We start from the raw sequence: 21,221 nt of genomic DNA on the forward strand, positions 1-21,221 counted from the left end.
GTTCTTTAAAAACAAAGGTTAGTTGAAGATCGGCTTTTGTTAAACCGTCTGCTGGTGATGTACAGAGCTTGATAGGTTGATGATGCATGCATAAACTTTTACCCAAGAGATACGGAGCCTGAACCCCCAAACAGAACACTATCATTGCTGTTAATAGCTCTCAAATAGGTCACCAACCTCTTGATGAAAAACAGTTGTTACAGTACTAGCAAATTCCCTTTTTCCACATTTACAATACAATACCTTATTCTGTCCTCTGTCATTTTTTTTTTTGACATATCCTTATATTCTTTAGTATCACGCACGTATATTACTCAGATAACATGAAATCGAAGGCAGGGGCATAACTAGAGCCTTGTAGGCCCCATAGCAAAAACTTGAAAGGGCCCCCGACCCATTGTGACAGAGAGAGAGTAAGGTGGAACGGGGTTAGGGGAGAAAGTGTAAGAGCGAGAGAGAGACCTTGTCATTGATAGAGAGTCAGGGAGAGAGAGACAGTGACAGATAGAGATTGTGTTATCGGGGGAGAGAGACAGCGTCAGTGATAGAGAATAATGCAAGAGAGAGAAATAAAGAGTGGAGGGGGAAGAGGGAGCACTACCTGGCACTTCCTTAGGCCCCATCCCTTAAGCATCACTGCTGGGAGAAGGCCAGGCTGGGGCAAACTTTGACAAAGTGTGAAGGGTCCGCTACATCCTCCCACACTGTGGCACACTGACACACACACATATACCAGGGGCACACTGACACACACAAATGTTGTAGAGGGACCAGGGGCACACACATACATGTTAAACATGAACCAGGGGCACACACACATGGTATACATAGACCAAGGGGCCCACTTACACACACACACACACACACACATACACACACATGTTGTACAGCCACACTGTTGAACATGGATCTGGCATATATAGGGTACATGGACCAGGGGCCCACACATAAACAAAACATCCCCCCCCATACCTGCAGGTGTTCCCAGAGGAGTGGTTCTTTAATTAGTCAGTGGGACCGGGACTCAGTGTTGCAGGAGATCTCGCTGGTGGTGAGACATGATACATAGCGGGTCCCCTCCCCCCGATCTCCCTTTACCAGCTCAGGGCATCCACAGAGTGGCTATGGGCAGAAGTGGGTCCTATCCTCCTTCCTGCCACAGATTGGGTCCTCGCTCGCTCGCTCCCTCCCTGCCGCCGCCAGCACGGTGTGGCTCCATACAGCAGCAGCAGGTCATCTTCTGCTCCCCCCCCCCCCCCAGAACAACTCCTGGCAGCAGCAGCGGAACCTCTTTACCGCTGCCAGTGTATTCCGGCAAGCGCTACGCCTTCCTCCCATGCTCACCTGAACCAGGGGCTGCATGGCGCACACTATTTTTAAATAGCACAGGTTTAAAGGGTGCAGGGGATAGCCTGCTGAACTTTGGGGCCCCCCAAGCTGCCAGGCCCCATAGCAACGGCATCCCCTGCACCCACTGTAGTTACGCCACTGATCGAAGGGTTTGTCAATGGTCTTCACAAAAAGTGTGGTTACAGGCACTGCACTAGTACTGGCTATGGGTAGCTGGTTGTTACAGGATCTGTGCTACTTACTAGCTATGAGAAGTTGAGATTAACCTTTTCCAGTCCAAATTATTATTATTTATTTGTTATTTTTTTGCAATTCAATGTTTAAATGAATTGTATTTTTCACATAAAATTTCAGCAGCATTGCATTGTAGAGCTCCATAAATCACAAATCGGTCAAGTGTACAGCACTTCAAAAATGGTCTACATTGAATGTAGAATGATGTTAATGTTCTTATTTTAAAGTGGCTCACCATATGATCTGCTACTAGCGCTAGGGCTGTTGAGCCTGACTAGACTTGAAAGGGTTAAAGGAACTGTACTAGTTCTTACACTGGGCAGGTGGCAGTTACAGGCACTGTGCAAGTACTGACCATGGGCAAGTGGCAGTTATATGCACTATGCTTGTAGTGGTCATGGGCAGCTAGCAGTTACAGGCACTGTGCTAGTTTTGGCTCTGGCTGTGCTAGTTCTGGCTTTAGCTGTGCAGAGTATTTAATCTTATCTCAAGACATTAACAATAAAAACCCAGTGAAATAAAAATGTGCAAGAAATACAAAATAAATCTAGGTAAAAAGAAATAGGGTGAAAGACACTAAAGGGTATATTTACGAAAGGTTGATTTTGATTGATTTTGCATTTTCCACCGAGTTTTGGTAGTTTTTGCAAATCAGATATTTACTAAAAGGTACTGCATGTGGCATGTTTTGTCCAATAGAGAATCAGCAGGTACAGTAGTGGTACTCTATTTTTGCTTTATCTTCATGTTTATGTTGCAACCAATTTTGAACGGAATGGACAATAAACTGATTTTAGAATTAGTTTTTTATCTTAAAAACATTAGAAATAATTATCAACCAACATTGACATTTCAGTTTTAAAATCAATAGGAAATTGGCAAAAATAAACATATATATTTTTAAATAATCTACTTTTTTGTAGATATGGACTTTCATCCCTGAAACACCTTGTAGATGTTAATTGATTTTACACCTATTTTCAATTGATTAATAAATGTAACCCCAAGGGGGCACAAATAAGACTATAAATGAAAGTCATCTGATAATACAATGCCCCTTTAACTTTATAAAATGCCTGTGCCACTGTTTTATACTGGTTTCATTATTGCAAATAATGAAAGCGATAAAAGGTCACCACACAAACAAACAAATGCAATATAAATTTTATGTAGGCTATACTTTAGATGCCAATGTCTACAATGCTGTCTACATTAAACTAGGAAGAGTTTGAAGCGTTAAAGTAAATGAAATGTGCTGACATTTTAAAGAAGCCAACACAGAGCAATACGATATCAAAGCACCATACTACAAGAGAAAAAAATGGTGTTTGTTTTCATTAATTTAACTTTATGAAATATGAGTCTGACTCAGAGTTGTACGATATTGCTGGTATAAGTAGACACCTCCTGATGCTTCCCCGATCCATTGTTGCATTTCAAGACGCACCATAGGGTAATTTTTCATGACCATTGGTCAGCAAAAATGCATGCATTGGCTAAATAGGCTATGGTACTTGTGTAGTTTCACGGCGCACACTCTGTCTCTGAAACTTGGCAGCCTGCCAGAGGCTCTGTTTAACTGTGCACGTGCCGCTCTAGCTCTGCCTGACTGGGCTCGTGCCACTCTAGCTGTTATCTACGTATTGACAGCGTGGCGAGCGCAGCGAGCCCCGCGAGGGGACGCGGACACCTGTGAAGCCCGCGAGGGGACACGGATACCTGCGCTCGCCACACTTTCTATTTTCAACTCCATGCCGACGTGGATAGTGGGGGTATGAAAAGGTCGTAGGACGCGTATCGCCGCAGCTCGCCACGCTTCGGGTTGGCGTGGATAGTGGTGCTGATTCTGGAACACATTCACACCTGCACACTCACACAGTGAGACAGTAATGACGACATTTTCGGCAACTGTTAACTTTTTTTAGTTGAAATTTAACTGGAAGATAACTTGAGAATATAAATGATTTGAATAACATGTAAGTAATCAGCGTAACAAACAGTCCAACATTAATTAAAAAGTCATGATTGGTTGGTAGAACAGGAAGGAGCTTCTGCGTCGACGTCACCGCCAGCACTTGCAGAGGAGTCGGCCGGCTCGGCGCTCTCATCCTCCTTCTCGACCAGGGGGAGCAGGGTCAGAGCATCCAGGATGCGTAGGAAGGGGTCCTGGGTGCCTAAACTCTGCCTCCACATAAACTCCTGGAGGTAGGAGTCCAGGGGATGGCGCGCGGTACCCCTTTGGCGCTTATTACGCCACTTGCAGCTGCCCCACAGGCGCTCTATATTTTGGGTGTGCACCCCAGTGTCCGGGTCAACGAAGTTGTTCTTGTGATTGACCTTTCCGTGGACGTAACTGGCCTGCTGGAGCTGTTGGGTGTTGTAGGCCCTCCAACACTCCGTGTAGACGGTAGTGCCGGGCTCAACATGGGCCTTGATGGCAGCCGTCAGGGTGGCCGCATCCCGCCGCTCCACCGCAGTCATGAAGCACTGCCTGGTCTCCCTGGATATGCCCCCGAACACCCACTGCTGGGGCAGGAGCCGTCCGACATTGCTTTTTCTCTTGACATAGAGGCTCTCGTCGACCTCGACAATATGACCCGGGCCTCCGATTCGCCGCTGAGGCTGCGCCAGCAGGTCCACCATGCAGGCCTCCCTCATCAGGTTGTTGTACTGCACGGCGGTTTTCTGTGAAATGTTGAGCTGTCTGTCACAGAATTTAATGCTGGTCAGCTCTTCTGCCCAGCAATATAGGAAGAGGATGAGGGTCACAGAGCTGAGGTGAGACCCCCGAAACCACTGTGCAGACCTCACGCTCAGCTTCTTGCGGCAACTGCGAATGTGGCAGCGCCACATGCGCTCTTTCACGCTGAGCCTCATGGGGTGGCCATTGGGGCAGGTCTGGGTCTGCGGCAGGAACTGGCGGGCTTGTAAGAAAGCCACCGCATCCTCCTCCGTCTGCGGCAGACTAAACAGCGTCAGACGCTCCATCGCCATAGTCAGGTTCGCCACTGCCATTATGCACCTCCGTCTCTCACACAGGGCTACTACTGACTGACTATGCTAACTGCGTAGCACCCCCTGTTTGGATTTTTCCAACCGATCATTTTCTGTACAGAATTCATGCCGTATTCGGACGTGCGCAGCGTTCATACATGCGCAGATACACCTCTGCACATGCGCAAACACCAACCATTGGCCATCCATCCGCATTCGGAGCCATCCGACTCAATCAGAATAAGGGCCATAGTTTTTTTTATTTTAAGAAGGGAGTGAACCAGAATAACCCCATTAGTTTGGAGGGAGTCTAAGAATAATTTTGCCTTGGAAAAATCTAGGAGAAAAATTAGTACTTTTATTACCTGTTTCCTTTTTAACATTGATGGATGGTGAATATTCATCCCTAGTTAAAATTGAAGTGTACTCCGTATTATAGACCTAATGCAGTACATTTGGTTGATTTAGGCTTGGGAATTCTTCTTTTTTTCAGGGGACCCCTGTGACAATTAAAATTTACTTAAATTCTGGTCAAACAAGAAGAGTTGAATATTCCACATTGTAGGTTGCGCCTAGTGCAGTGGTTCCCAACCTGGGGTACTAGTACCCCTGGGGGTACTCTGCAGACCAGTTGGGGGTACTTGAAAATAATATTGGTAATGGCGGACGATGAAAAGGTCTTTTGTGTCATATGCCTGACCAGCAATCCACTAGGAGCTTCCCTTGCTGCCCTCAGACATCAGCCTTCATCTGCCCAGCACTGACAAAGGTGGAGGAAGCAGCGGCATTAATCCTACTGGTGTTAGCGGGAATCCTGGAGATAGTACACACTGGCATATATTCAATGCCGTGGGCGAGCGGTGACTGCGAGCAGGACTTTTTGCTCGCAGTCACCGCTCACCCTGTCAGTATTCAACTGATCCCCCTCATTCGCAAATTCCCCCTCGCTCCGTTTTTTGAGCGAGGGGGAATTTGCAAATGTGCCTCCAAAAACTGTGAGAATCGAGGCTAATTACAGTGAGTTTGCTGCACTAGCCGCGGCTCTCGCAGTTTAGGGGAATCCTCGCCGTTCTGTGACTGCGAGGATTCCCCCGGAACGTTGCATAGTGCGAGCGTCCGGCGCGGGGGTTAAACTGCGAGGATCACTGGTTTTCTGTGATCCTCGCAGTTTAACCCCCTCGCCGGCCGCTCGCACCGGCATTGAATACTTGCCAATGAGTCTCTAGACACAGAAGGGCATGATACCTTGCTGTATACTACTCCTCCGCTCCTCCTTAATATAAGGACATGCATAAGGATCCGCATACCGCTAAGTACTGTCCATACTGCAAAATGAGAGGAGGGGGTACTTATCAATGAAAAGCCTAATCAAGGGGTACGGGAGAGAAAAAAGGTTGGGAACCACTGGCCTAGTGGGATATGTGGGTCATTCCCGATGTGTGTAAAGATGATGAACTAAAGATGACTATTTTAGGGCAAGATATTTATACATAATTTAGTGTTCATTCTAGCACCCGCTATCTTTGAAAACCCATGTGCTTCTAGCACAGTGTGGTCTGTGTATCAGCACTGATATGCAAACCAGACCTGTGCTAGAAATACCACAGCAGACAGCGACACCCCAGGCAGGGAAGAGGAACTGCATGGGTTTTCAAAGATAGCGGGTGCTAAAATGAACACCATAATTTTAGTATGTTTCGATAATATAGCCTTATATCCACTTTTCTTTAATGGAGTAAAAATGTAGTTGGTACATCTAGTAAATATAAAAGTAAATATAAATTATTATGTATGACTTAAAACTCACATTTGCACCCCTGTAACGGGAAATACGGACATTTCAACTGCATAAAAAGCAATACAAAAGTGAATTTCAGCTTTTTAAACAAAGGCATGACATACCTGCCTGATGGCTCAAGACACCAGCGTAGTATTAATTGTGAATTAAAAGTCTAATATTCAAAATAATAGAGAAACGATATCCTGTAAGCATAACGAAGTTTATGTTTCCACATATAATAACTCATCACATCTAAGACTCTAAAAGTTTCTTGTAGCACCCAAAGTAACCTTTATTATTCAGTGATCCAAATCTAATGTACTTCCTGGTATTTTATATAAATAAAATAAAATATTCCAGTTGCCAAAAATCCCTTCAATGGCGCAAGGCTTTTATTTAACAGAACAAGCAAGTTACATAGATTTGACATAGCGAGTTTATATTATACTGTACATTCCTAAAACTAAATGCACTATAATACATTCAAAGCCCAAAGGCCGCATGAACCGACTGCTAATCTTTAGTTGAGTTAACAGTTTTTTTTGGCATGTTTATATGGTTACACAAGGATATAGCATTCAGAGAACTTTCTTGAGTGGTATACTGTATGTAAAACTTTACCTACACCAAGACAGTTCAATCTCTGACATACAGGAGAATTAAATGTCTCCAATAATTTCCTATTTTCGGAAATAATATGAATTGACTATTTAATCCCGGACATTTTCAAAAGGGATGTATTGGGTTGACCACATGTCGACTGGCCTTGTGTCGCACCTGAAATAGGTCGACATGGCTAAGGTCGCCAGGGTTGGAATGTCGACTAAAGTATAAGGTCGAAAATGGTAAGCTAGACAGTCAATGGGTCGACATGAGTTTTTCACTTTTTTTCCTAAATGTCGACATAGTCAACATGGACATCGTCAAAGTGTACCGCTGTGCTCACCAGGGATGCAGTCAAAATCCCGACGGTCAAAATCCCGACAGGGTCAAAATCCCGAATGGGTCAAAATACCGACAAGGACAAAATCCCGACATGGTCAAAATCCCGACATTTAAAAACCCGACAAGGACAAAATCCCGACAAGGTCAAAATACCGACATATAGAATGTACAGGTAAAACAGTCAACATGACTTTCGGTCGACAGGTCGTGAGGTCGACATGGGTTTTTTCACTGCTTTTTGACCCGACATGTGCCGACATGGCAGTATTTCATGCCCTACCATCCACTAGGGCGTGGTGGAAGAATAAAATAGTGCGTTCGAAGCATCACGAGCGAAGCATCACGTGATGCTTCGAAGCATCACGAGCTTCGTTATGCTTACAGGAGCGATTTTAAATGTCGGATTTTGTCCTTGTCGGGCTTTTAAATGTCGGTATTTTGATCCATTCGGGATTTTGACTGTCGGGATTTCATACCGAATCCGCTCGCCATGCTTCAGGCACGACCCTAGTGCATGGTAGGGGAAATACCACCTGTCGGCATGAAAAAAAGTGTGAAAAACACATGTCGACCTTTTGTATGTGAAAAGAAATGGTCTCTGTCCACCGTCTTAGGATGGCATCCAATTACTCACACAAGTTCTGAAAAAGAGCATTATCGGAACTTGATGTCTGGCATACTTGATCCACCCCATGGTAAAGTATTGGGCAGTGGCGTAGCTATAGGGGTCGCAGCGGTCGCACCTGCGACCGGGCCCCTGAGCCAGGGGGGCCGATGGCAGCAGGTCCCCCCGGCCCGCTTAGCCAGTCACAGGCTGCCCTCCTGCGCTGGCCGCGGCTTCCAGAACACGGCCGTGGCTACAGGAAAATGGCCGCGGCCATTTTCCTGTAGCCGCGGCCGTGTTCTGGAAGCCGTGGCCAGCGCAGGAGGCTGCCTGGCCGCAGCCAGTGACTGGCTAAGCCGCCAGGGAGAGCAGGAGGCTGTCTGACCCCACCGGATCCCCCCCCCCCTCGCCCAGCAGCAGCAGCAGCAGATGGAGAGGCAGCATTGCAGCAACAATCGTGAGTTGCTGGCGGGAAATTCTGGCACTGTGGGGGCATATGTTTATTTGGCACTGTGGGGGCATTTCTGGCACTGTGGGGGCATATGTTTATTTGGCACTGTGGGGGCATTTCTGGCACTGTGGGGGCATATGTTTATTTGGCACTGTGGGGGCATTTCTGGCACTGTGGGGGCATATGTTTATTTGGCACTGTGGGGGCATTTCTGGCACTGTGGGGGCATATGTGTATTTGGCACTGTGGAGGAATATCTGGCACTGTGGGGGCATATGTTTATTTGGCACTGTGGGGGCATTTCTGGCACTGTGGGGGCATATGTTTATTTGGCACTGTGGGGGCATTTCTGGCACTGTGGGGGCATATGTGTATTTGGCACTGTGGGGGAATATCTGGCACTGTGGGGGCATATGTTTATTTGGCACTGTGGGGGCATTTCTGGCACTGTGGGGGCATATGTGTATTTGGCACTGTGGGGGCATATTATGTGTCTACATTAAAATATAAACAGACCAAGATTTTAATTTTGTTGTATGTAGGGGGGCCCCAAGCTGACCTTTCGCACCAGGGCCCATGAACCTTTAGCTACGCCCCTGGTATTGGGACAGTGCACACTATCAGGAAAAAATTGTAACCCGGAGTTATTGGTGATATCTTCTGTGTTACAAGTTTAACAATTGGGATTCTTACTAATAAATTACAATTGAACAAGTTAAGTTGGCAAAAAAAGACTTAAGCAATAATGATCAGGCTCCTTAGAGTGTACTACGTATTTAGGATTTTTGCTTTGGGCTAGCACATTAATAAAGTTTACAGTTTGTCACACTAAACAACCTGCCTTTACCCCATGTACTTCTGTAGACACCGAGGGCATTTAAATGCTATTAAATGAAGAGGTTTTTTTTTTCTGTTATTATAGCTTCCATATATGTCATGGAAAACAATATCATTAGGAGTTTTACCATTAATGTTTATGTATTATAATGACAAGGGGTGCCGGACGGCTCGCCGACAGTCGGGATTCCGACAGTCATTACTCCGACGTCGGAATCCCGACTGCTCCCTCGTGGGGGTCCACGACCCCCATAGAGGGAGAATAAAATAGGTGGCGAGCGCAGCTCTCCACCTTGCCCGCAGCGTAGCGAGCACGCAAGGGGCTATATTGCGCTCCCCCCGCTGTGAAGTCGGGATTCCGACGTCTGAGTAATGACTGTCGGAATCCCGACTGTCGGTGAAATATACCACACCCATGACAAATACATCACCATAATGTATGTTCCTTTCATAAATTTGCTTTCAACGCATATCGATATAATCAGGGGCTTCTTAAGAGAGGAGTGGACCTGTGTGCACTCTTCTCTGTGGTCCGCCTCCTCTCTGCACATGTGCTTGACTCATTGTGCGATTCATGTTACTGGAGACAAATGTGTAGTGTGCATGGACTCTGGATAGGTAAGTACTGACCAAAACACACTGCACCCATTCTAGAAACTCCTATGTGCTTTATCGTACTAGTGACAGCAAAATGGCATTAAAATGCATTGTATATTTCTTTAATAACAACAAATTGTAAAGAAAAATTGTGATATACTCTTAGTAGAACACAGTTTTTGAAGGGGACCCTTGCGCCTGCCGCTGCCTATGAAAATAGTCAGTAGTATGGCACACCACTCATACAAAGGTAAAGTTACAAGAAAAAAATGACTGACAGTTCCTGGGCGCTGGCAGATTCTCAATTCCAAATTTTCTCAACTTACCCAAAAGAGAAATAAAAACACAATAGTGTAATACAGTTTAAAAACAATTGCAAATAATATTTCCAGAGGTTTTTTCTGGCAAGACTCGTACCCCTTAAGGTGGTCTACTTTTTTAGGGTAGACTTAATTCGCATCCTATAGGGGGCGGTAACGTCACCGTAGAGGCTTGAGTGTCTCCAATGAGTATGTAAAAAGAAAAGACTGGTATAGTATAATACCGCTTTTATTCCAACAATAATATTAAAAAAAAGGTATAACACAGCTGACTCTCACCGAGTTTGTTGGTCCACAACATACGTGCAGACAACATGAGCAGGTGTAATAAAAGGGGTCCCTGAAGGCTTCAAAGCAGTGAGGGAATCTTGTTCAGAAGAATATCCTTATCTCTGCACTCCCCCATATCAGAGGTGACATATTTTAGAAATGGAGGCCATAGCTCTTCCCTCCCTGCCCCTAAAATCAATCAACTGATATCTGCAGATGTTCTGCTTCCGACAAAGCAGGACCTCTCATGCACATGTGCAAAGTACAGAACGGCTTCTTAATTAGGAACAACATGCACCCAAGTTAATTCCAACTCCGCATCAGTCCCCATATTTTACTATGATAAAATGCCTATTATTTGTATGAACTTGCATAATGCGGAAATAAAATGGCATTGAAATGTTTTGTACACTGCATTGTAAATAGATTTGCATTCTAAAGAGCATAGAAACTTAGAGTTTCCAAAGGCAAAATCTAGGTATGTCAAGTGTCACGGTTACTCTTAAATAAATCAAACAAAGTGTCCAATGCAATGCGTGAACAGAAAACATGAATAATTTGCCAGAGGCAGAATGAATACAATAGGAAGACCTGCACAGAGGAGTTCATATTTCTTTGTATTGTGACGTAGTGGGGAGACATCACCACTCTTATCCCCCCTTGTAAACCTTTAATGTTCTGAATGATTCCTTGTTACATCTTACTTAGTATCGATCTTACAGGCATCCTTACCTATCCTTTACCCAGTGTGGTCACTGAACAGTAGAAAGGTTCAATAGGAAGATCAGCTCCTCATCCACTTTTTCTTGAAAGCAATTTGTATTATGGATTTATTTTAATAGTGTACAGTGGCAGTTGGTGTTTTTACTATTAAAAAACGGTTTGATTATCTGACCTTGCTTACTTTATCTTTTTAGGTTCTGTGCACAGGCTTTAAAACGAATCAATAGACGGGAATTCCTACACAGCATTATGTTGAAATCAATCTCAATTCAGACTTATTTATACTTTCCTTGCATGGTTCAATCTCTTTTCTCTCCTAATTGTTTCTGCATTTTTTTAATAAAGCATTTCTAGTTACAGAATAATGCATGCAGTTTTGCTAGTTTAATCATTTCAGAATTTCTCTGTGTAATGGCAAAATTAACTTAAATCCTCCTGCAAAGTTGTTCTCAATTTGTATTCCAGGGGAATACGAACTGGTACTGGGTAATGACCTTTTTTGTTCAATCACTATATAGCGCAATAAATATTCATCACTACAGCTCTGAGTCTTCCTATTATTACTTCTCCTTGAGCCTCTGAATGCACAGTGTTAAAAATAGGATACAGGTTTGCTAGAAAAATAAAAATGGGATTTTCGCAATAAATAGTGGAATAAAATATATCATAGAAAAGAAAAAAAATCAATGCAAAATAAAAATAAACAAAATTGACAAAATGTTCATGATTTCAGTAAATAAAGAATTGACGTTCTTCCAAATTCTACCAACTGTTTAAATATTATTATTATTATTATTATTATTATAGTCAACAGTACTAGATCTAATTTTCCTCCAGAATTTTTTTATTTAAAAGATATGTATATATTGTGCTATAAGTGGACTAATCATTGCACCTGCTTATGGTGTTGCATATCCAATAAGTTGTTTTTATGACAAGCATCCTACTGAAAAAAATGTGTATCCATCAGAAAAAAATTATGGGTTTGATTGAATTAAGCGTGATATGATTAGTGCTGAGGAGGACATCCCAGAGCCATACAATTGTACTATTTTGGTACTCTTTACCTAGAAGGGCGCCCAAGATTTTGATCTTGGGCATCGTAAGGTAAAAAAATTGCGTCGGTCGCATCGCATGCGACCAAAAAATCGCATGTGATGCGACCGATGCGATTACCGCGATTTCCCATAGGGAACAATGTGAAATGTCCCAATTGACCCGATTTTCCATAGGGAACAATGTTAAATGGCCCACAGAGGCCAAATAGGCACCCTGAAGTGTGAAATGGCCCCCCCAATTGTTAACGCCACCCCACGATCAACGTCAACCCGAAGCGTGGCGAGCGCAGCGAGCCCGCGAGGGGCGGCGGTACGCGTCCTATGACCTTTTTTATGCCCCCACTATCCACATCGACGTGGAGTTGAGAATAGAAAGTGTGGCGAGCGCAGCGAGCCACCGAGCCCGAAGCGTGGCGAGCGCAGCGTGCCCCGCGAGGGGACGCGGACACCTTCACAGGTATACGCGTCCCCTCGTGGGCTTCACAGGTGTCCGCGTCCCCTCGCTGCGCTCGCCACACTTTCTGTTCTCAACTCCACGCCGACGTGGATAGTGGGGGTATGAAAAGATCGTAGGACGCGTACCGCCGGCGCTCGCCACGCTTCGGGTTGACGTTGATCGTGGGGTGGCGTTAACAATTGGGGGGGCCATTTCACACTTCAGGGTGGCTATTTGGCCTCTGTGGGCCTTTTTTCATTGTTCCCTATGGAAAATCGGGTCAATTGGGACATTTCGCATTGTTCCCTATGGGAAATCGCGGTAATCGCATCTTTCGCATCGCATGCGATTTTTTGGTACATGCGATGCCCACGATGGCCGCGATGGGCGCCCTTCTAGGTAAAGAGTACCACTATTTTTGCCTTATACTTAAGGTGCCTACACAGTGGGCTATTTTTTATATCATTAATTATATTGGTAATTTTGTCCTTTCTGAGCGATTTTGCTTAAAATATCAGCCAGTGTGTATGCTATGAACGACAAACAAAGCACGCTTACACATGTAATTAAAAAAAAAACACCGGTGTCTACGCTGGCAGCTCAACAACTGCATGCTCAGCAGGAGGGTACCCGATGATGTCACATAACTGAGTGATATCGTTAATGATCTCATTCAGTGTGTATCTGATATACACCTTTAACCAGGTGTACAGTCACAGTAACCAGCTTTCACCGAATTACGTGTATGCCCTGATGCTGTTTGTGCTGTGCTAAATACATCACTGCCGATCGCCGCACCATGCCACGATTCTATCACATATGTACTAACATATGCGATTAGCATCGAAATGTGGTGAAGGAGGCCCCCCGCGATACCAGTGATGTGGTGTGCGGGGGGTCTCCATCACATCCCTAGACAGGAAAGCAGGTCACAGTGTCCTGGCCGCCTCCTCCCTCCCCCTGCAGCCGGAAGGCCCTCCGGCTGTGTTGCTAGGGGGAGAAGGACTTTGACAGAGGTACAGTATGCCGGGGACAGACGCATGTTAGTACATTTGAAAATGTGGTAAAACCACAATTAAATACCTCATTTTTACCTTAGTACATCCCACCCAGAAAACGGCTTTGTGGCACTACAGTAGTTAGTCAGATTTATCCTTGCACGTCCGGAGAGGTGCAAGCAGGGATCCTCTAGTCAAGTTTAACAGTGCAGTCACTTAAATAGCTCCAGGTCCTACTTCCCAGTGATATTCATATCACGCTGAATTGAATTGAGCTCTATATAACAAATCTTCTAAAGAGGTTAGGTGCAGACGTTTCTTAAATTAACCAATCAGATACTCTCTAGTATTTTAAACAATGTACTACAGTAGATACATGATAACTACTGTATACGCTAATTGCTATGGGCAACATCTACAATTGTCACCTTTAGAATATTTGATACATCTCTCCCTTTAATACACAAACAAATCATAGTAATAACTTAATTATGCAAATGCTGACATTCTTGCAACCGCCAGTGATGCAATGCTCTGTATTCACTTCTATAAAAATGCAACTTTAATGGACATTAGATACTGACAGACGCAAAATAGAGCCAGTCTCATTGGTTCCTGTAGCATTTTATAAAGAACGTGGGCCGTGAATTCTTCATACTTGTCTATGATCACTCTTTTTAAGTAAGTTCAAGTTGCAATTTGACAGAAACAGGGCTCCACATCATGCACCCACGTAAAACTGCACGCGAGTACAAGCCTCAAATGTGTGATTTCCAATTTTCACAAATTAATCAAGACTGACCTGAGTAAAATCAATCACCATAGCTTCTAAAATGCATTGATTTTAATCACAGGCTCTGTATTGCACCTCTTAAAGATTTATTCTATGTGTATAGTGTACATAAAAAAGATTTGTATTGTTAATGGTGTTCTAGGTTAGTGACAGTGTGATGTTATTAAAATAGTCAAGAGATTAATAAATACAGACATTTTAATGTACTATACTGTACATCAAGATATCATATTATCATGCATACAGAACCTGGATAACAAGTTACATATAATCAAAATGAACATTAATTAGGCATAGTAAGAGTAGATACTGTAAACACTTTTACTCAATGGATATGTTTAAAAAAAAGAGTTATACCCCTTTCAGATAGAAAAGTCTGAAAATTCCAGCAAATACACAGCATTTCAAATGCCGTGTCATTTTGCCGGGTTCAGCCTGACCCCCCTTCACACAGAAGAACAAATTACTGAGTTGAAAATTTCTACCCGGTAATCTACACGGGTATTTCTTCTGTGTGAAAGGGTCAGCACGAGTCATAAATCCGGTGCCCTCGACCCTGGTAAATTCCAGGGTCGGAGACACGGGATTTACGACACGGGTGTGCCCTTTCACACAGAAAAAGGACCAGTGTATTTAATGAAATTCCTGGGTGGAACTGCTTCACCCGGGTATTTCATTTTCTGTGTGAAAGGGGTATAAAATGAACTTTCAATAGAAAAAAAGTGTCCAGGGGTATAACCATAATTCATAAGGAACTGTAGTGTACTCAGCAGTTACTAGGATAACCATTTTGGGTCGTCGAAGATCCTGGTTTATTATAGATAGGCAATAACCTTATCCGGCTCATTTACACCTCAGGAGATCTTATAGGTTGAACTCGATAGACTTTTTTCAGCCTCACTAAATATAATACTGTGTAAGTATTGCAATATCTCTCAACTGGCCTGGAGACAGGAGGGATGCTCGACCGTGGCCTCACAGGAGTATCCCTTCCCATGAGGCAATTTTGGGGGCTTTGCTCATGAGAAGGGATACTCCCGCAAGGCCACTCCCCCGTTTTTGGGCAGCGTTCTGTAAAGCTTCTGGCCATGCCCCCTGCCCCTCTGTCTCAGTGAATAAACACTGCTGGCCCCGGGAGGGATTCGGAACAGCCCCCCCCCCCCCAATAAAAGGACTGTCCCGCGAAATTTGGGAAAGAGAAAAGTACAGATGTAGCGCCTCATTCAACCAGAAGGGGGCGCACACACACAAGATGCTCGCTCGCCCCATTCTGACAGAGCTCTCTGCCGCCTCCCCGGACCCTGTCTGTCCCCGCCGCCTCCCCGCACCCCCCCTAACCCTGCCCATCTCCCTGATGCAGAGAAAGACAGAGTTTCCGCTCCCCGCCGCCGAGTGACTTGGACGTGTGTGTGTGTGAGATGCTCATGCGTCCCAGTCAGATGGAGCGTCTCTCCCCGAGCACTCGCCAGTGAGGGCATTCTGGCAAGCCCTGGAGCTGCATGAGAGGCGCTTCATCTGTATGCTATTGCACACAAGTGAAGCAAATGGTAAGGAGGACCATGGTGATTTTATATTGGAATAAGTCATGAGTACAGTACAGTACCTGTTGCTGTAGATTCCAGGCATTTTCTCGGACCGTGTCCATCTCTATTTCATACTTATGATTAGTCTGTTGAAGCTGAAGGGATTCTTGAACTGACAATTGGTGCTGTGCTTTTAATGTTGTTAATTCAGCCTTCACATTTTCAAGCATACCTCTTGGGAAAGAAAGAGAAGAGAGGGGAAACAACATTTTTAATTCCAAATATAGCTAAAGAGACAGTGAGGGAGATGGTAATGAGGAGAGAGATACAGCACCAGCCAATCATCTCCTTAATGTCATGTTACAGGCTGTTGTTGGGGAAAAAAAAGGCAGTAATGCTGATTGGATGGCACTTTATCTCTCTCCACTGTATCACTCTCCAAGGCTTAATATGCTGTAGTTGCCCCAAGTGTTACAAGAAGCTATGTTTCATTATTTATCATTCTGTGTAACACTGTATACAGTATATATTGTATATTGCTTATATATACTTTATATATATATATATATATATATATATATATATATAAGGGAAGATTCCCTAATAATTCCATCTCACACCAGCAATACATGATAGACCTTCCCAGTATTATTAAGCTCACTAACAGGTCATGAATATATATTGTCTATACATACAATCCTAAATCGCACACAAGGACTAATGTTTTTCAAAAGAGAATGTTGCCAGAAGAAAAGAAAGATTAGTTTATATGCGCCATAAATCACTTGTGCAATCTATTCTTTAATATAAAGCATGTTGGCATTGCTGCTGGTAAGTCTTTCCCCATTATAAAGCATAGACAGCAAACAAGTATTCAACATCATTTCTTGTTACCGCCGAATAAACAAACAAAAATTTACCTTTCTATGAAGATGACAAAAAAGAAACCACAAAAATAGGGAAAAAAAGCAAGAACACAAGTGTAACTCAGAATATTTACATATGATATGTCAGCAACCTAACTGTTTTCACTAATAAGTCATTCTTAAGGCCCCCGTCCACTAGTCCGATTTGGCCACTATTCACCCGATCGGGTTGAGAAATCGAGTGAAAAGTGGCTACATCGGCGATCAGATGCGCAGTCCTGTGCACCTCGGATCAGAGTCGGATATCAGACGTGCTTGCAGGTCTGACCTGCAACATGGGCAGCCTCCAGGGGAATGGGATCGCATGCGGTATATCTCATGCAAAAGGACCAAAAGTGATATATCGCATGCAATCATGCTGACCGGGACCTTCCCGGACGGCTCAAGGGGTATTGGCTGCGACATCTCCCCTTGGAGAAGTCGCAGTAATGGATGAGGGCCTTAACAGACTAATAAATGAGACAAACAGTAAAGGTGCATACACACTGTACAATTTTTATGACCAATTTTGTTCATTTTGGCCCTATTGAACGATATTGGTCAAAATATATTGCAGTGTGTATGCGACGAACGGCGAATGATGATGCGCGTACCAGCCAACTGTACCAGCCATCAAGGTTGTTCCGCAGCAGTGCATGCAGCTCAATTTGGATATCTTTTTTTTTTAAAAAAAAGCCTATAGACTGTAGCTAGATCGTTCGTCTTTCGTCATCAACATCTTTCATCAACATCTTTCCTCCAGGACACTGAGTTCAAGGGAAATTGGTCATCAAAATTCCCAGCATTTGCTTGATTTAGGAATCGTAACCCATGGTGAGAGAAGTGGTAGCAAAGCGAACCGCTGTGCCCAAATTTGGGGGAGTGTAGCAAGTCTGCAAAGGACTATGTTTGTACTGATCATTTTTGTATCAACCACGGTCATGTCGACCTTAACCTCGGTCAACCTTTGATATATCTATTCTGTAGCTTTTAACCTAATGCATGTTAATCATTTGGTGTCGACTGTGTAGATTATATCCACACTGATGTATACCATGTCATGTAATCTGCTGGTATTAGAAAGTTTATTAAAATAGACAGCGTTTTAACATAATAAAATAAAGAGCCAGATGGAGAGAGACTGATATATATATATATATGGAAAATGTACTGTATTCGAAGTGCAAAAAGGAAGACCCTTTTTTGCACTTCAAATACAGTACATTTTTTAAGTCTACAGAGTGCCATCCTTATTTCCATTTGTACCCATCCCCCTGTGGAAGGGCACCGGGGCATTCGACCATCCAGAGGAGTGCCGGGCCGCATATCCCGTATCCATATATATATATATATACGGTACTTGTGTAGTTTCACGCACCCAATTTTTATAGAAAATGGGACCTTTTCATACCCCTACTATACAACTACGCATGGAGTTGATTTTATATAGTGTGACGAGCGCAGCGAGCCACCATGCCTGAAGCGTGGCGAGCGTAGCGAGCCCCGCGGATCAGTTTACATGTATGTATTGCGTGTCCCCTGCGGCGCGCAATACATGTAACATATCGGATCGCATGCAATATTGTATGGCGCCGTAAAACTACACAAGTACCATATATATATATATACAGTATATATATATATATATATATATACACACACACACCACACACACACACACACACACACACACACATACATACACGTACATAGTATATGTATATCTATATATATATATATATATTATTTTGTAATGTAACATTTCTTAACAATTAATCTTCATCTTGAAGATCTACCATATCAATTGGATTTTTTTTTCCACAGGTTTAACTGGTTTCAAGTGCATCTTGAGCACATAAAGCAACTCGGGACATAAAATGCCCATAAAAATACTAAGATTATATAAGGCTACTTCAGGCAAACTTAATCCTGTTAAACATGAGCTCAAAAGGAAAGGCTTACTTATTATAAAGTGTAATGTCACAGAAAATAGGAGTTAAAATAGGTTTTCCATCTGCCTGGTCTACATTAAAAAAAAACAGCATTACTATCATAGAAAAATACAGTAACTTACTTAAAAGAGAGACACATGCTAAAAAAATGAATCTGCGCCTAAATAAATATATAGATAGATTTATAGATAGATAATTTAATAAACTGAGTGCAATTGTACATATAGAATATTCACAAAGAAAAATCTATATTTAAACATAAAATATGTCCAAAAGTGTTACCTATAAGTAGTTATATGATTAGACAGAAAAAAGTCATATTTTCATAATGTCTCAGTTCAGAGTTTAAAATTATTTTGCAATGGAGCCTTGCAAATATACCTATGAAAAGCAAATCAATAAAACGTCTATTCCTATCTATTCTCTGGGGACCTCAACTGCACAGCCGCACAAAAATCAATGCAACAAATTATTACTATTTCCAGCCACCCACTAGAAGCTTTGGACAAGTATTTTACATGGAACAGGTCTGTGCTGGGATTCCTGGTTCGCTGTCTATGTGCCGGACTGCTCATTAGGATTTACCTCAACAACTTAAAAAGCACGTATATCAAGCTATTAAAAAATAACTATGTTGTGATATCAAAATTATAACAAGCATCACAATCTCTCATATCATTAGAAATAGAAATAAAATAGATAGGAAAAAAAAATTCAATTAATATATTACATTTTAGAAACAGCCTTGGGTTTATTTGTAGAAGTGGGCAGCTAATGATCCAAGTCATATAAATGATAGCAGGACATTGGTTTGAATACATTTTATGATAAACAATGCCAAAACAGCTATATTTCACTGTACTACAGTGTTAGAGATAGTAAAGGTCCCAGTGTAGTATTATACATAATTCGAAAAGTGTTGAAAAAAAAATCATTTTATTTGCCAATTAATGTGCCTCGTGTCTGATATCCAGGTAGCGCTTTCCAATGTTTATACTTTACTGCATAAATGTCTGCCAATTATAAGATTATAGGTTAAGTATTATGACTTTACCTAAGGCTACACCTTTCACCTTTTAGACAGTAGTTTTGACAATTCAAACTACTGTATACGGCTGTCTTTTTTGTATTTTTGTATTTAGGAGCACGTCAGTTTTGAGTGCAGTAAGAAGAATGCATACATGAAATGAAGAACTTTCAGGTGTAATGTGAGTCCTGGTTCTTAGGAATGGGACACTTGCCTTCACATAGTAGAAGGTGGGCACCAAATACTGTCGTTTGCATATTCTTTAAAGAGTGTCTGGACAGCTTACTTTTAAGTGTTTTTTATATATTTTTTTAAATAAAGTAACTTTTATTCTCGAAACCTAAATTGCTAGTTACATAACAACTCCAAGCCTATGTTATGACTGCATCAGTCGTCACTCCCTACTTTCAATTAAATTAAGTAAATCCAATAAACCAGACATTGCTCAATAAGCATTCCTTCATCTGAGTTTTCAATGCTTGGTAAAGCAATTTGAAACTTTTGCTGTACTTGAGTACTAGATCACATTTTTTTTTCTGAACATAAACAGCATAGGATAAGGGCGTAAGCACTGTACCCAAATTATTTTGCATAGGCGAAAGCAACAGTAAGACTTCCGAAGACCAACTGTTCGTACTAGAAGGTGACAAGAGTACAACACTGCACATCGTATGACACGTCAATCATAGGATAATTATGGGGCCCAATTATGCTGATCTATAAATCATAATATGCAGAAAATATTACAGACATGAACTAACAGTTTGCAAACTATTTGCTAGCATCTAAATCATGAATAAAAAGCTTTACACAAACACACACAGCTTTTTATATACAATATATATATATATATATATATAAATATTTATATACAGTATATATACACATACATACATACACACATATACATATATATAACACATACACACACATATATATAATACAATATTTGTATACACACACACACACATATATATTAAGCTTTTGTAAGCAGGATTTGATGATATTTATTTACACTTAAAATAATTTGTAACTAGAAGACGCATCTTTCTTGCAAGTAAATAGAGGCCGACAATAGGCCTTTACCTAGTACACTCAGTTCTTATCATAGATTCAATATCCTTGGTTATTTTTAGCAGTGTTCCATAAGTGAAGTAACAGGAAAGAAATGCAATCAGAGCATTTCGGTATAATTTGGTACCATCTTGTTTCAACTCAGCTACTTTGACGAAGAAGGAGACAACAAGATCCATATGTAACCTTTGTACTCTCCAGTGTTGGAAAATTAAGACTTTCGCCCCCACTGCTCTGCCATAGAAGACTTCTAAAACAAATGCCGACACCTTGTTCTCTACAACGCTCCGACAAATAGAAACGCAATCCCTTAATTCTCAGTAAAAGGAGTCTAATACCTAAAATAGCAA

At 42.4% G+C, this 21,221-nt stretch overlaps 1 protein-coding gene across 2 annotated transcripts in view; it reads right to left on the reverse strand.

Annotated features, from left to right (window-relative positions):
* The window catches only part of LOC146080243 (uncharacterized), a 332,057-nt gene that overhangs the window by 197,206 nt on the left and 113,630 nt on the right, over positions 1-21,221 (reverse strand). For both annotated transcript variants that reach the window (XM_083187285.1, XM_083187284.1), the window contains exon 15: positions 15,994-16,147. In XM_083187285.1, the coding sequence (XP_083043411.1) occupies positions 15,994-16,147 (154 nt within the window). The remainder of the gene's footprint in view (positions 1-15,993; positions 16,148-21,221) is intronic.

The sequence above is a fragment of the Crinia signifera genome, chromosome 5 (assembly GCF_055691185.1).
Source record: "Crinia signifera chromosome 5, ASM5569118v1, whole genome shotgun sequence".
Taxonomy (NCBI): Eukaryota; Metazoa; Chordata; class Amphibia; order Anura; family Myobatrachidae; genus Crinia; species Crinia signifera.